Source organism: Tachypleus tridentatus, chromosome 8 (assembly GCF_004210375.1).
Source record: "Tachypleus tridentatus isolate NWPU-2018 chromosome 8, ASM421037v1, whole genome shotgun sequence".
NCBI classification, from domain to species: domain Eukaryota; kingdom Metazoa; phylum Arthropoda; class Merostomata; order Xiphosura; family Limulidae; genus Tachypleus; species Tachypleus tridentatus.
The window spans coordinates 50,120,098-50,137,120 of record NC_134832.1 but is presented as its reverse complement, the minus strand read 5'-3'; the positions used below and the strand labels follow the sequence as shown (position 1 = coordinate 50,137,120).

Sequence of the window (17,023 nt, the reverse complement as noted above, 5' to 3'; positions counted from 1 at the left end):
TAGTATAAGAGCAAAAATGATAGGTATATGTGCTAAGTTTGATGATTTAAAAAATACGCAAAGAAATGCACAGATATTTTATACGAAATTTAATTTTAAGATTTAAATATAGCTCTTGTGATACATCTTTAATGTATTTGTGTTTAAGGATTTAATGTGAAATGCTTACACGATCGCTGTCATCTGCAGCCGAACACTGACGTTTTGCTCATAGATACTGTTTTTTATCAACGTTTCAGCTAACTTGCATACAGCCAATTTCATTTGTACAATGTTTCAACTTAGAGAATCAGACCAATATATATAATAAAACAATGAGTTTCTCTGATCTGAAAAGAGAAACATACGTGACTCGGTTATTTATATTCAGCATGCATTTCACACAAATGTATGAAAATATAGACAACGGTTAACCGTTTGGGATTCCACACAGTCAAGTTACAGAGTTTTCAAGGGCATTCTAAGTATTTATCCGATAATTAGGTCGATAGGGGACGCTATAAACCAATAGCAAGTCTTAGATGTATATGTATATACATATATAAGTATGGATGTACTTAGTCATGCTCAGTATAAGGTAGATTGGTTGTGGTACGTTGTCTGATGATACTGAGTTTTAATACTGTTCTGAAACGTAAAAATTGTTTTTCAAAGTGTAACCGAAGTTTTCGAAACATATAATATAAAACTATAAATATGATTTCTAGACAAGTTTTGCGGCCTTGTGTAAATTGGGTATTTTCGCAAAAAGTTCCTATTGCTGGGCTTTCTACTGTAATACCACAACCAATAACTCAACCAGAAGTGCAGTATACAAAGGTAGGTTTTGTGTTTTGTTTGTTTCCAAGCTTGACAATATTTATTAAGGATAGTTGCATATAATATTAGGCAATACGTAATTGAGGGAAAACAAGACAACTGTACGTTTCACAATTATTTTTACAAAATAATATTCACAAAAATTTAAAATGGGCAATTGTCCTGTTTTTTTTCTCACTTCTCTGATGATGGAGTTTCATGTATCAATTATGTTATTAGTAGTATGAAGCAGTACTTTTAGATAAGACTAAAATTAAGAGTCCATTTTTTGTTATTAGTCAGCTTTGTCAGAGGTCCCAAGTTATTTTTCTCGCTAGATCGGTACCCATGATGACCTTCAAAGCCAATGTCCAGGCGTGAGTTTGTTAGCGAGTACGTTATCACCCAGATACAGTTTTGCATACTTGTGCAGTAATTTGTTCTACTGTTTAATACTGTGGCCCACAAAACTAGTTTTTCAAAGTGAAAGGGTTAATGTGACTTGCAGTTACATGTTAAAGGTTGGTGGTTTAACTTAGCACTGGTTGTAACTTGCAAAGCCATAAGTACAAGAGCAGTGGAACGTTAGATGAAAGTTACACAGTTACGGTTCTGGGGAAAGTCCATCATCTTTACAAACGTAACGTTCACAGAATTTGTGTTTCTTTAATTTAATATTTCATATATAAAACCTAATTTGAAATTTGTCTCTGTTCACAGATATTGCTAATTTTACGACAGTCATTTTTAATTGACAAATTCTAGTGTTATAAAGAAGTAATACGTGTCTTCTGATGTTTATGTCTAAGTCTTTCCACCCAGTAAACATAGGTGGCCTTATGCACTGAATATGAAATATACCGAGTTTGATTTCTATGCCACAGTCATTCAATATAATGAGAAATAAAAAAATATATATGGGTCATATTTTACTTATCATTCATGTCACATATAATATTATCATTCACAAAAACAATGACAAGAAATCCCCATTGAAAAGTCTTATAAAAGAAATAGGTTATTTGTTTCAGTCTCAAAAATTTCTTTTGTCTGTCTGATAATTCCAAAATGTTTAGGTTTTAGTACTTCATTAAACAGTTTTGTCAAGAATTTTGTGTAATTGGCCACATTAGGAAGAGGAGCTTCAAGCTTTAGAAATTTTTAAAGAAATATTCAGCTCCTTTATTCTATTAAAAACTGAGTAACGTACTGTGTCATTAATTTTCTCTTGAACGATATTTCTTTTAAGATTTGTATCTGGTTTGAGATTTGTTAAATAATGAAGCTCAAATCAGGTACTTGTTTTCAAATATAAGAAATTTTTATAATTCTGGTTGTGAAGTCGTTATAAGGCTTCTTTATGTTTACATCTACCACTCTGTTTTGTTTAGATATTCATAAACAACGAATGGCACAACTCTACATCAGGAAAGACCTTTCCAACCATCAACCCAGCTACAGGAGAAGTTATTACCCATGTACAAGAAGGTGAAAAGGTATTAAATAAAGTTTTTGCTATTTAGTACATTAATAGTTTTTACAATTTAATAACGTAATTAAATTACTAATCTTAAAATTCTGCAACATTTAAGATAAGATTGTGTTTTAGTTTTGTTTAGTTTATAGTTGTAGAACTTAAGTGTGAATTCAATTTCAGAAGTTATAATAGCTAGATGATTGTTAAGAATATTTATTAGTGGAAAATGTAATGATTTTTCACAAATAATTGTTTATTTTCTGTTGTTAGCCTGTGTGGTTTATGTAATGCGAGAACACGCATGTTGTAACGTTCAGTTCCATTGGGCTTGATGTATTGGACAAATTCTGTTTTATCACTGAATGTTAAAATAACTTTGAAAATGCAACTCCAGTACAATATTGAGGATTGTGTTAAGGCTGTTTTTTTCTTTAACTAATATTATGTGAAGAGAAAACAGAATACAATTAGTACAAAAATGAAATGTTGACATTATAAGCTAAGAAGGTCCTTAAGGAATATATCAATGGAGTAAATGCTATTAAGTGAAATAAAAGGTTATGATTATTTGGTGTAATTGTGGAGGTTGTATAGCATTGTAATGCTGTATTTTAGGTTGACGTGGACAAGGCAGTTAAAGCTGCTCAAGAAGCGTTCAGATTCGGCTCACCATGGAGACGTATGAATGCATCAGATAGAGGAATGTTGTTGAATCGGTTGGCTGATTTGATAGAGAGAGATCGTATTCACTTAGCTGTAAGTAACTCGCATTTTCATCTTAGGATTACTTAGAATACACTGACAATGAGGGGGGGGGGTTGAAGAAGATGAACTAGGGGAGGGTGATTTTTTTTCATCTTTCATTAAAATCTGATGGTCCATTGGGATGTTTAGTATATACTTTCCAGACATAATTTTATTAGCTTTCAGGATATATTTTTGCAAGATAAAACCTGGGATTTACAGGGCCAGAAATTGTGGTTAGCAAGAGAAATTCAAAGTGCTCTAGAACCTGAAAAAGAGGAGCAAACTTAGTTACAGTCACTGCTATTGTTATCAAAAGTATCATGAAATGACTTGATTAGTTTAATACAGCTGGCTTATCAGTTATTATCTGATTAGTCTAGAATTTTCTACAACTACTAAATAACAAACTGAGAATGATAAATAAACATATATAAAATTGGTATACTACATTGTTAACAAGCATTTATTGGTAAGCTAAACTTAAAGACAGAACTTGGTGGTGTTTGTTTTGTTTTTAAATCTGCAGTGGAGGTAATAATTGTGCTTTGTTCCTCAGAGTCTTGAAACCTTGGATAATGGAAAACCTTACAGTGATGCATATAATATTGATCTAAGTTTGGTCATCAAATGTATAAGGTAAAATCTCAGTCTTGAGTAATTGGTAGTTTTATTGTATTCAAGTGTTTTATGTCTTAGTTTAGAACAAGTGTCATCCTGATCAGTATACAGCAAAGTTTTGTGAATTATTAAAATTATGAATTTAATGTTTTTGATAGCTATTATTCTATGCTATTATACTTATTTTTATTCATTTTAGTTCGTTATTATTGTCATCAAAAACATTTAGGCTGTATTAAGTTTTTTTCATATTTTATACATGTATGTATATAAACAAAGTACTTGTGTACTATAGAATGTTGTCTATGTTATCAAGATTTACACTATTTCTGTATGCAGGTGTAAACTTTGGGTTTTATGAAATTAATGTAATTAAACATTACCATGAATATTAAGCTTGAATGATTTAAATATGTAAATCAGCTAACCACATGCTAAAAAGTGATATATGTGAGGCTTTTTCATACATGATTTTTCTGATATCAGATTTTTCAGAGTAGCTGAAAGTACCCATTCTCTGGACAGAAGTTATGCAAACTCATAATTAATGGAAGGTTATCTTAAGATGTGAAAATTTGCTTCCATAATGTGTTTTCTAAAAAAAAAAAAAATCCTAATAAAGAAAACCACAAACTGTAAAACTGAAATTTTGTGTACATCTACCCATGGACCCAATGAACCCCCATACCAGATTTGCTGAAGATCCATACACAGGAGGTGAGAGAGTGAAGAAAACAAACAAACATAAAAACTGAAGATATGTGTGCACTCACAGATGGACTTAGTGAACCTCTATTCTAATTTTGGTTAAGATCCATCTACAAATAGTTAAGTGAATGTCCAACAGACAATACTATTACATTTATGTTGAATATATAAGTAGGTACATGGATGTTCAACAGACAGTACAATGTTATTTATATGGATCATACAATTATTACATGAATGTGCAATAGACAGTATATTATATTTGACTACTTGCCATATACATGGAAAGATACTGTATCTGATAATACTGAATAAGCAGTTACAACTCTTTTAGGTGGGAATATATATTGTTAGTTGGATTAACATTTCTCCATAAAACAAATAGCCCGTTTTAGTGGTATATTTGTTGCTTGTTTTGTAGGTAAGAACATAATATTTCATCCTAGTTCAAAAAATCTTCTAGTCAGTTTGAACTACAGAAAAAAATCAATGGTTAATTTATAACAAAGCCTTTTACACTATTAACAACCTTTCTAATACAGTTTTTATGAACCAAAATGGTAGAACACAAGCTTTCAAACCCAACCTACCAGAAAAGGTAAACTGTAAATCATCTGACATTTTATCACATACAGAATAGCTTTTAAAGTAATAGTCTTAATGCATTTTTTAATCTGCTATTTAATTATGGATAGGGTTACCAAATTTCTAAAACAAAAAGCCTGGTCAGCTCAGCCCTTAACTCTACTTTTAAAACGTAATGCTCGATTTCCCACACCCTGCTTTTAAAGAACTTTGGACATTTCTTGGGGCACTTAGACAAACTACCAAAAAAATAGGGTAAAACCGGAATGTGGTCACCCTATTTATGCATTTTTTGAAGGGTTCCCAGAGTGTACATAACATGATTCTTCAGAGGAAAAAAATACTCACTCACTGTCCATCTTCTGTTCCCAGGTATTATGCTGGATGGGCAGATAAAATTCATGGAAAAACAATACCAACTGATGGAAATTTCTTCAGCTACACACGCCATGAACCCGTAGGTGTTTGTGGACAAATAATTCCTGTAAGTTTTTAGTAAATTATCCTTGTTTTATAAAGTACCTTGAATTTAGTGATTGGAATTCTTTAAAGATTATTTGCAAATGTTAAATTTTTTAGATACATGTGGTTGAGATAACAGGAGTGCTCACTTACACTAATAGTTATAATCTTTGTAACAAACAAACACCAAAGAACATTTGAGTACGCTCGGTGTTCCTTAACCTTCTAAACCTGTTTGTATAATTCCAATTTTTAAATGCAGTCATATGCAATGAGGGCTTTGAATGTTAACATTTTTATCACAAATTAAAAGAAAAAGCACTTTTGTCAGCACAATTTATCTAACACTGTGTGCTTTCTGTTAGCAGATTAACCGATTGGACTGAGTTTTGTACAGTCAGTTTGATGGTTATATGTATTCAAAAATTAAACTTTTTTTTCTGATTAAATGATACATAAATTAATTTTATAATATAGACTTTTTAGTGCAATAGATATACAGAATCAAACCTGAAATTTTAGCATTCTACTACTAGAAATTTGCTCCTCACTCATTGGACTATTTTTAAAGTAATTGGACGTTGATGTACAATCTTTATAAAAGAACATTCTTAGGGCAGTGGTATATGTGGCCATTGTGAGGTTGATTGTCATTATTGTTAATATTATTGATGCTACCTTGCTACAACAAGTTTGTGTGGCCATTGTGGTGTTTAAACAGTGTACATTTTTATTAGGTACAGCTGTTAGATTTTTTGTAAGATTGTTTAAACTGTTGATTAAGTTACGTGAAATAGTTCTTATTCTGGTGGTTTCTCTGGGAGTTTTACTGAAACGTAACTATTTGTCAATCTATATTTTACACAATTATGAAGACGGCCAACTTCAGATTGTGTATCTACTCGGTTATCATTCATATGTTCCTTTTAACCAAGTGCTTTAGTCCAGATCTGTTCCTCTTTTTGAATGAACCAAACAATGGAATTTTTTTTAATCGATTCTTAAACTGAACTGAATTGAATCATTCAAACTGCTCATTACTGCTACAGTAGTTAATGTTTGAATGGTTACACTTGTGCTATTAAAATATGAAATGTATGTTTAACTGTTATGTGTATAATACTTCAGTGGAACTTTCCTCTACTAATGCAAGCGTGGAAACTGGGTCCAGCTTTGGCCACTGGTAATACTGTTGTAATGAAGCCAGCTGAACAGACACCCTTGACAGCTCTCCATGTTGCAGACTTGATTAGAGAAGCGGGATTTCCTCCTGGTGTAGTGAACATTGTGCCTGGTTACGGACCCACGGCTGGAGCTGCTATTGCTTCTCACCCGGGTGTGGATAAAGTGGCCTTCACTGGTTCTACAGAGGTTTGTCATTTCTTGTGGGAACTCTTATTAGTCTCTCTTTTACTTATCAGTAAAATCTCTTGCTCTTTGTTTTGTTTTATTTCATTAACTTCAGTACTTTTCAGGTATTTATCATTTCAGCTCTTAAAATGGTTTGTTTAAACAAAAGAATAACTTTTTCTTTGATTCATGAGAAGTTTTTAACTGCTCTTCCTTATAATAAATTAAAACTTTAAATGCCAAACCTTATTTTTAATAATTTCTTATGACAACAAAGCTAAAAAGAATAAATTTGTTATATCTAATCGTTAAATTACATTTGTGCATAAGTAACTCATATTTTCCAAGCATTTCAAGATTTGTATCAGTTCTACTAACTATTTTTTTTCCTATCCCAAGATTGGAAAGATTGTTATGCAAACTGCCGCCCAGACGAATTTGAAGCGAATTACCTTAGAACTTGGAGGAAAAAGTCCAAACATTGTTTTTAAGGATGCTGACTGTGAGCTACCATTTTATAAATTGTAGTCATAATTAGTTTCAAACACATGGGTCAGAAACCATCTGAAGAAAATGTAAAATAGAGGATATTGAAGTGTTTCAAACTTGAGACATTTTACTGTGATGTCCACTATGTTATACTTTCTTCAGCTAGTTTGCATTATAATATAATACTCTATTATGTAATGCCCTGAGACTGGAAAGCATATTTATTAGCATGCATGTAAGAATTGCAGGTACTGGTTAACTCAGAACTGTGAAATTATGGTAACATTTAAAATAAATTTATACAACTTGCTGTAGCCATCATTAGTGTGTATTTAGAGAGTATTTGCTAACCTGAATATAAAAATATACCAGGTGTTTCTATAACAATTCATGAATAATATGTGAGGTTGAACCTAAGGTAGAGGTTAAACAGGCTTTTTTTTTTTTTTTTTAAAAAAAAAAATAAAGAATAGCAAATGTAGTCATTTTAGGAAACTGTATAGAATTGGAATAACATTGAATTATCATTTATTTTTGTTAGACCAACATGTTTTAGATTTAAACTTGGGAAAGTTACTGTGAAGAACAAAAAGGAATAATGTTTATCTGTAGCTCCAAAATATCATACATGATCGTTATTGTGGCTATGCAACATCTAACAACAAATCGGAGTCAACCAGACAGTGTACGTTATTTCATCCTTGGGAGATGTATAGTATTGCATGTTTTGTGGAATATGAACTGCTCTATGATGAATCCACTGATGTTCATTCACCCAGGAAAGAACTAGAAGATATACAATGATTGTGTTTTGTTTTTGGTAGATGGGTGAGGAATTTTCCACTGGACTTTGCTTGAGGGTATAGTGTTATTGAAATACAATAACTATAGCCTTGGATGTAATCATGATGGAATACCATTTACAGGGAAAGCAAGACACAAAATAGGCCAAAAGAAACTTCCATTGGTACTAATAAAAATGCCAGCTGACTGAAGACAAGTTGGTTTACCTACTGACCGAATATATTTTATAGAATTTTCAGAAAGCATAGAGCCCCTAGTGTGACGGGAGAAAAAAGTAGTTTCTTTGAGGAAACAGAAAATAATTGCAATTACTCCATCTGTAAGGAACACCACAGTAACACCTACAGATACTCCAATTTTATTCTAACTTTTATGACCTCATACAGACCCTACTTTAATACCAGCAACTACACATTTGTGTATTCAGCTTGGAGATCCATTGTTAAATGCATTTATTACCAAAGAAAATTCATTGACTAAATAAAAACTGCAGCAAGCAGCCAACTTAAAGTTGCTAATTATGAGTTAATAGCCTCTCCTCACCTGTACCCAATCCACTGGTATTAAGTGTGTAATATTTCTGTATGTATGTATATTCTGAGTCTTGTTTTGGTAGTCTGTATGTGAATATTTATTTTTTCCTACAGTGGACAATGCTATTGATACATCGCATTTTGGTCTGTTCTTCAATCAAGGACAGTGTTGCTGTGCAGGTACACGCATCTTTGTGGAGAAAGATATTTACAATGAGTTTGTTGAAAGAAGTGTAGAGAAGGCAAAAAACCGGAAAATTGGAAATCCGTTTGATTCACAGACGCAGCAGGGACCTCAGGTGATTTTTGTTTTAAATTGGATCTGATGATAATCTAATAATAATATGACATCAAATTATAGCTTAAGATTAGCCTAAAGATACAAAAGAAGTGACCTATGATGACAGACCAAGAACCATACAAGTTTGGTTAATAAAAACAAGTAATCGATGTATTCTTTCATGTATTTTTGATGAATGACATACATAATAAAATTGTACCACGTCGAGTGTTATTACTAAGAATATAAAATATCAGAAGTAAAAAAACAAAAATGCCAAAACATTGCTACAGAATAAATGAAGTTAGTTTTGCAAGTTGTTAAATTTTAAAAGTAAATGTGTTCATGGTTTCTTTACTATAGTAATTTTCATGAAGGAATACTCATATGTAGGTAGTATTCTAATGTGTTATGTGAAACAATGTAAGAAAAGAAATGCATGTATCTTGCATGCTTTGATCTTTTAAGGAAGGGTTTTAATATATAAATTGTATATTACATGAGCTCTCTGATGGGTTGGTAGTATGCTTACAACTTTAAAATCCAGAGTTTGAGCTTCTCAAAATAGGCACAGTGCAGGTAGTGTATAATTTAGTCTTGTGTTAAAACAGATGAGTGATGACTGTGTGTAATTTACAAACATCGTAAATAACCTTCCACTTTTTTTTTATGGAAGGTGGATACATTTATTGAGTGATAAAAAGCCCTGTACATTGTATGAAATATGTAAGACTGTATAAAAAATTATCATGTCTAATAGCAATGAGAAAGTTACCTGTATTAATTCTTTTATCAGATACTAAGCAGATGAACATGGGTCACCTTAGAATTATCTATTTGTTGAAAGCTGTTAGTATATAATGCATGTGAAATTTATTCTTACAGATTGACAGTGACCAGTTCAATAAAATTCTAGAACTAATCAATAGCGGAAAAACAGAGGGGGCAAAAATGCAGTGTGGTGGTGATCGCTATGGAGACCAAGGATACTTTGTTTTGCCAACTGTGTTCTCTGATGTACAGGACAGCATGAGGATTGCTAATGAAGAGGTAAAAGGAAACTTTTTTTCTGTAATTTTTATAAGATAATAATAACATTTCCCTAAAATAGTTTCTTTCAAACTGTGAGTTAAATCTACTTTGAGACACTGGCTAGTGAACATGAAATTATAATCTTTTATATAATATATACTTTTAATCATAAGATAAAAGGTAAAACTATAGTTAAAAAACATTGTATGTGCCAAAGTTTTGTGTCTGGTACAAAATGTTTAACATTTTTTGTTACTTCTCTCCAACATTTCTGTATACATTTAACAGCTTTAAGTCTGAAATCTTTAGGTTTAAAGTATACTGCCTATCTTCTGACTTAATGTCTTGTCCTGTTTGCTGTATATTCACTTTTATAGAAAATTAAAAGTGTAACTCAATGAACACTAATTTTGTAATAACTGCTCACTTTTGGGGTTATTTAATACATTCTCACTAGTTATTAAACATTTAGTGCAAGGTGTATGAATTTTTGCATATAATGTCAGTTTCTTTATGTAACATAAACTTTATGATTGTACATGAATTAAATACCTTTTCATATGTTGTAAGATCACTGTGGGTTCCATGAGAAGTATATTTTTGTTTATACTATCCAAAACATTTATTTAAAATATTGCATGACTTAACAGTACTTGTTTCAATGTAACTTTTTGTTTGCTTGTTAACGTAAAAAAATTCCAGTTATAAAAAAAAAAAAAAAAGTCTGAAAACAATGATTTGTAAGAACACGTGTTTTGTTTATTGTATATCTCAGTAAAAACCTTTTTTTCTCTGCTCTGTGTTCCAGTTTCTCAAGACATTGTACACTATAAACGTTTTTAAACATATTATTGCCAATGTGATTTTTGTTTCAAAAAATTTTGTTCTCATTGGTCTAGTGGCACAGTTTCTTCAAGTGTGTATACTACTATGGTCATTTCATGCCATAAGGCTTATTTAGAGTTTAGTAACTTGTTTTATCTTGCAGTCATACAAGTTTAGGATTAAATACCATAATGCCGAATAAGTCTTGGACTAGGTATCTTGACTCTGACCCAGTAATCAATTATTTATTAGCTAAACAAAATAATCAGATTTTTGGTAAGATCAGAGCATGCTTGATAGTGCTAAAAACAAATTCATTTTGTATGATAATAATAATAATCACTGGTCTTTCTTTCTGAAAGGATTTTGATATTTTTGAGCTTGCAGAACTACATCACAGTAAAGTAGTTACCAACAGAAATAAAAATATTATGGGAAAACAGTGAGAAGCAGTAATATAACTACTTCAATTCTACTATACTATATTTTGTATTATGTAGGCATTTGAACTAAAACTGATGGTTTATTGGTTTCCATCCAGTTCAAAACTAAGGAAAACAAGTGATAAAACCTTTTTTTGTTATTTTTTAAAATAATAAACATCTGAAATGTGCTAAAAAGAGTTATTTTGTTCTTTTCTTAAAAATTTACTTATGTTACTTTGCTATAGATCACTTTGTTAATGTAAAATTACTGGATGTAAGATTTAGTTTGGCTAAGTTTATCATGCCTTACTTCATATCTGAAAATTGAAATGTTTCTCCTTTGCTTTAAAAACAAAAATGCATATACTAATATTTCTTTGGACCCGGCTGGATAAGGCACTGTACTCGTAATCTGAGGGTCACGGGTTCGAATCCTCGTCACACCAAACTTGCTTGCCCTTTCAGTTGTTGGGGCGTTATGTGACAGTCAATCACACTATTCTTGGTAAAAGAGTAGCCCAAGAGTTTGCAATGGGTGGTGATAACTAGCTGCCTTTCCTCTAGTCTTACACTGCTAAATTAAGGACAGCTAGCACAGATAGCTCTTGTGTAGCTTTATGTGAAATTCAAAACAAAAGACATTTTTTGACATTCACTGTACATATCTACCAAGACAAATTTAATTCTAACTAAACAAGAGTGTAAGTAAGTTAATGATGTTGTTAGCTGATAATATATAACTTAATAGTATTCAGGATTCATTTGCCTAGTGGCATTAAACCAACAGAGTTGTTAAGACTCTGATAGAGTTTAATGATTGTTAGAAAAAGCTATTGTATGTAAGTGTACACAAATTACTCTGTCATTGGCTAACAAGTACAGGAGAGTCACTGGTTGTTAGAAAATCAAATTTTTTAATGAGGCACTGTGATGCTATAAAATATTTCTTTATTTTTATGTAGATATTTGGCCCAGTTATGCAGATCCTGAAGTTTGATTCCCTCGATGATTTACTGGATAGAGCAAACAAAACCATGTATGGTCTTGCAGCTAGTTTATTTACCAAAGATCTGGAGAAAGCTCTTTACTTCTCTAGTGGTCTGCGGGCAGGTACAGTGTGGTAGGTTCAGTTATATCATTTACCTTTTGCTGAAATACAAATACGTAGTAAACTGTTGGTGCTCCAAACAAGGGGTGTGAATCCCAACCAGAAATCAACCATTATGGCCATAAAATTAATGCTGGGATGTTCTTTTACTACTGTAGTAAGATGAATACAGTTTTTGGTGTTTTAATGGTAATATATTAATTAATGGGTACATTTTTGTAGTTCAGTACAAGATCTGTGTAGTTCACACAGTAGATCTGCAGAAATAATCATGTTTCTAACCACCAGAAATTTCTATTGGTGCACTAGATAGTAATCCAGTTTTGTGTGTAAAAAAAATCAAATAAAATAGTTGTAATGTCATTGTGTGTTTATTGTAACTACATCTGGTGATTTAATTTGCTATATCGGTTCTGTGTCAAATTTAACTTCTTAAAATAGTTAATAGTTCATAACTAATTGAATTACTTTATCACAAAATGTTACTTCCAAACTGTTTAAAACATTCCATTTACTCCTGTTGACATAATGTTGGGAGTGATTACTTCTACACAAAAAAAATATTTGAACTCTGATATTAGAGTTTTTGTAGGTTTCCAAATGTAACACCTTAATTAAATCCTTCATAGTATTGGAAGTTAGAGGATATAACTTTTTTTTATATATATCTCAAACTAAATAAGATATTCAAACTTCTTGTAGCCTAGAACTAATTAAGAATAAACACACAAAATGATATCTCAGGATGATTGGTATGGGTATTAACACTTTTACTAATAAAACAGAGAACAACATTTTGACCCACTTAAGTCATCTTCAGGTTATTCTGTTTTATTAGTAAAAGTGTTAATATCCATATCAGCCATCCTGAGATACAATTTTACTTCAAGTGGATTTCTCATTATCACAAAGAGGATATTTTAAACAAAAACCACTGTTTTGTGTCAAGATATGTGAGCTTAAACACTTGTTTCTAGTTTGGCATTTCTCTAAATTATGATGCAAGAAGGAACTGAACATTTCTAACAGCTGGGTGAATGGTGAAACTACGCTTGTTTATCTTAAGTGGCTCATGGCTGATTGTACACATGGTTTTGTTCTGCACAGTACATGTCATTCTGTTATGTGGCATTACGTAGCCAGGAAAACTGATATTCTAAAATTACATTCAAGCTAACGTTCACCACTAGGCCTATATTAATCTAACCTTAACAAGAAGGCAGAGAAATGTATTAACATATTGCACTAATAACTATCTTTTAAAATCCATTTTTGTTAGAAATGTAGTAAAGGAAGGACATGTTACATAAATATTCAACATGTTTATGGTCTACAATAATAATTACACACCTTTAAATGAAATATTAAATAATTTTACAGATGTTTTAAAGTTTGTAATTGTTCATAACAGCCTGTAACAACCAAGAACTTTATATTTACAGAAACAAACTGTTGTGTGCTCTTCATTTCAAGTGTAAAATTCAGTTTACGTAGTTGCAGCTGTCACACTTGTTCCCTATAGCTAATGCTCATTGTGTCCCATGATATATGAATATTCTCAGGTGCAGGGTATGAGAACTTGTTTCCAAATGTTAGGTAGAAGGTAATATATACTCATTTTTGACTCTAATACTTGATTGATTATGATGTAGCTTGTCATTGAGAGAAACTTTGCTAAGATAGCATCTATTTGATTCAATTTCAGCCTGTAATTTGTCTAATTTAGCCTATAATTTTGTAGTATATACTACTGGGAGGTCTACAGTTTTAAAACACTGAGTTTATTTTTAAAATTTTAAGAAATCATGTTTTATAAGAAATATTTCACTTGTAAAGTACAAATCAATTGTATGGCATCAGTATTTTTACCTTTTTGTTATGGTACTATAGGTGTTTCTCTCTCATCTTTGCATCATTGTCTGGTACTTTTATTTTATCACTAGAGCAGTGGTTGTTAGACTTGTGGGTTTCACCAAATGGAAAGTAGTTAAGTACACGACAGAAAAACAATTTCACTTAGCAGTAGGGTGTTTATGCAAGTCAAGGTAAGTAGGGTTATGATGTTTTCGGTGAAAGAAGTTCCGAAATCACTATACTAGGTTATTATTATCACTCAGTGAAGAAAAGCAAAGTGGAGGGAAATATATGTAAATAATCGAATTCAAATGAAAACAAAATTTATAAAATGGTAGATTATGGTTTCTTATTGTGATGGTACAATCCATTTTTTAAAATTATTAATACTGTAATCTACCATCATAAAATTAAAAATGTTCTTTTTCAGGGTTAACTGCTATGATGTTTTAGAAGTTCAGTCTCCATTTGGTGGCTTCAAAATGTCTGGTATTGGTCGTGAGCTTGGAGAGTATGGACTGCAGGCTTACACAGAAGTCAAAACAGTAAGTGTAAGATTGCATATGAAGTACATTAACTGTGTTAGTATTGTCAGTTACTCGTTTAAATAAATTATTTATATATATATATATATATATATATATATATATATATATATATATATATATATAAAATGTTTAAATTTGGGAAGCCATCTTTTGGGGCCAAGACCTCTTATTTTATAAAATAATAAAATGTTAAACATTCTCAGTGTGTGACTTTATAGTATTGTAATTACCAACCATAATTTGTTTTTTATAAAATCTACAATCGAACAATTTTCACACAATTGAATGCTTTTAATTTTTCTTATTTTTAAACTAAAATGTTGAGCACTGTCATAAATTATGAATATTTTTAACTAAAAATTATTTTATTATATATTTCTTGATTTCAGTGATTAACTAAGTTTCATAACGCACCAGACACATCCAAAATTATTCTTTTACTTTAGTCGTTCTCTTGTGCGATTTATTTTTACTGTGTTGTCTAGGTGACAATGAAAATTCCACAGAAGAATAGTTGAAATGGAAATGATCTTGCAGGAGGGTTTTGTCTTCCATTCATATAAAAGTTCTAATGGTTCTCAAATTTGTCATCTCTTTCTCTCTTTCTGTGCATTTATTTCATGTGTGTAAGTGTATGCATCATGAAGTTGTCGTTAATGTTATTACCCTTTGGACTAAACCGTATACTCAATATCATATTCGGTTTAAATAGATCTGAGTTTTTTGTTTTAGTTCTTAAAAAAGTTTTTTGATTGTTTGAAAGCTGTACAATGTTACTGTTTGAGTGAATGACTAGATGTTGTGTGAAATATATAATCTGACATATGACTGAAAAAATATTATAAATATGAACAATAATTATTAAAATTTTGTCATCAGATTCAACCTTTATTTTACTATCGATGTTTTACTAAATAAATTGTTGCTATTTTTCAAGATATGATGAAATACTAATATTAATACGACTACAAATGGCTCATATTTTGTAACTTATGGGATGGAACATATCAAAACGAAATACTTGGAAACTAATAATAAGTAACTAGTCATTTAATATTTTTAAAAAATCAACAACAGGTGTGTTTTTTGTAGCATTTTCACACCAAGTATATAATAGCCTTATTTCTATTCATACTCAAGTTTTTATTGGTGTTAACTGTGTAAGAAACATTATTGCACTAAAGGAAAGGCTTTTTTTACAAATAAGCCTGCTTGCTAAGTAAGTTAAGATTAATAGTTTTTGTTAACTTAACAAAACATCATTTTGCAAGTGCCGTTTATTATTTTTACAACTTAATAAAATGAGCAGAAGCTTTCATCAGGCAGATTATCTGTGTTCAATTTCCTCAGTATAAGTTTGCATATAAAAAAAATACTTGAATTATTAAATTTGAATGTTTTTAATAAAAACAACAACAAAGTGTCCTGGTCTGTATGGTTGAGATACTGGGGCAAGAAATATTGTATGATAGTGAAAACTAGGTGCAGTGTGGAGATGGTGACATAAGATAATAAATCTGATAAGAATGGTTGGTATCATAATAAAGATTGTGAGGTCTTGTGTTTGTTATTTACATTAGTGCATGTGGTTTAGTAAACTAATAAATTTCTGTTTATTTTGAAATTGTACTGTAACTTGTATACAAAAGGAACTAAACGTTGTAGTTTGTCTTAAGTGATATATTCAATTCATTAATAAGATGGTCTGAGTTTATGAAGTTTCAGCAATTAGAATCTTATCACAGAAAATCAGTTATATTAAATTTTTTTTAAATACATATTCCAAATGTTTGTTTATTTTTAGAAGAAAAATAAAATTGGTAAACACATAAATGTTGTTTTTCTTAAGTTTACAAATTTTTATTTTAAATACAATATTAAACTTTTGATTACAATCTTCAGCACTTATTTTTAATACAAGTATTGTGAATCTTCCTTTGTTAGTTGAAACCTCAAGTCTTCACTGAGACTAGGATGTACATTTTCTACATTATTGCTTACACGGGCCAGGTTCGTCATTCCACCACGAATGTTAATACAGTAATTACATCATGACTTGTTACACATACCATCTTGTCAATTACTGAAGTAGAGTTGAAAACATTACAAGCAACATTTCTTGTTGCAGTGATTAAGTAGATCACTGACAAATATGTTTCAACAAAATTAACCCCTTTCACTATGGCTAAGTTTTTCTACATAAAAATCTTTATTTTTTAATTTGTAGATGTAATTTGATTAGCAATACTAGCATACTTTAAATTAGGTTACTTTTAAAATACAGATGTGGTACTTTAATGTAAACTATTTTCCACAAAAGAATCCATTAGTAACCAGAGGTTCAAGCAGGATCCTGTAATGGAAGCAAATTTGTAGACAG

General features: G+C 30.8%; 1 protein-coding gene across 2 annotated transcripts; it reads left to right on the top strand.

The window, feature by feature from the left end:
• The first annotated feature begins 404 nt into the window (after positions 1-404).
• LOC143222367 (aldehyde dehydrogenase, mitochondrial-like) lies at positions 405-16,476 on the top strand. 2 transcript variants are annotated; one of them, XM_076448805.1, is made up of 12 exons: positions 405-819; positions 2,190-2,294; positions 2,891-3,031; positions 3,579-3,658; positions 5,306-5,417; positions 6,524-6,766; positions 7,145-7,247; positions 8,686-8,870; positions 9,737-9,901; positions 12,096-12,253; positions 14,526-14,640; positions 15,129-16,476. In XM_076448805.1, the coding sequence occupies exons 1-12, from the start codon at positions 697-699 to the stop codon at positions 15,159-15,161; spliced, it is 1,563 nt and encodes a 520-aa protein (XP_076304920.1). In that variant the 5' UTR covers positions 405-696; the 3' UTR covers positions 15,162-16,476. The 2 variants fall into 2 exon arrangements, with proteins under 2 accessions (XP_076304920.1, XP_076304921.1); XM_076448806.1 differs by lacking the exon at positions 15,129-16,476 and adding an exon at positions 15,033-15,054 and having other exon boundaries at positions 411-819.
• Positions 16,477-17,023: the final 547 nt, after the last annotated feature.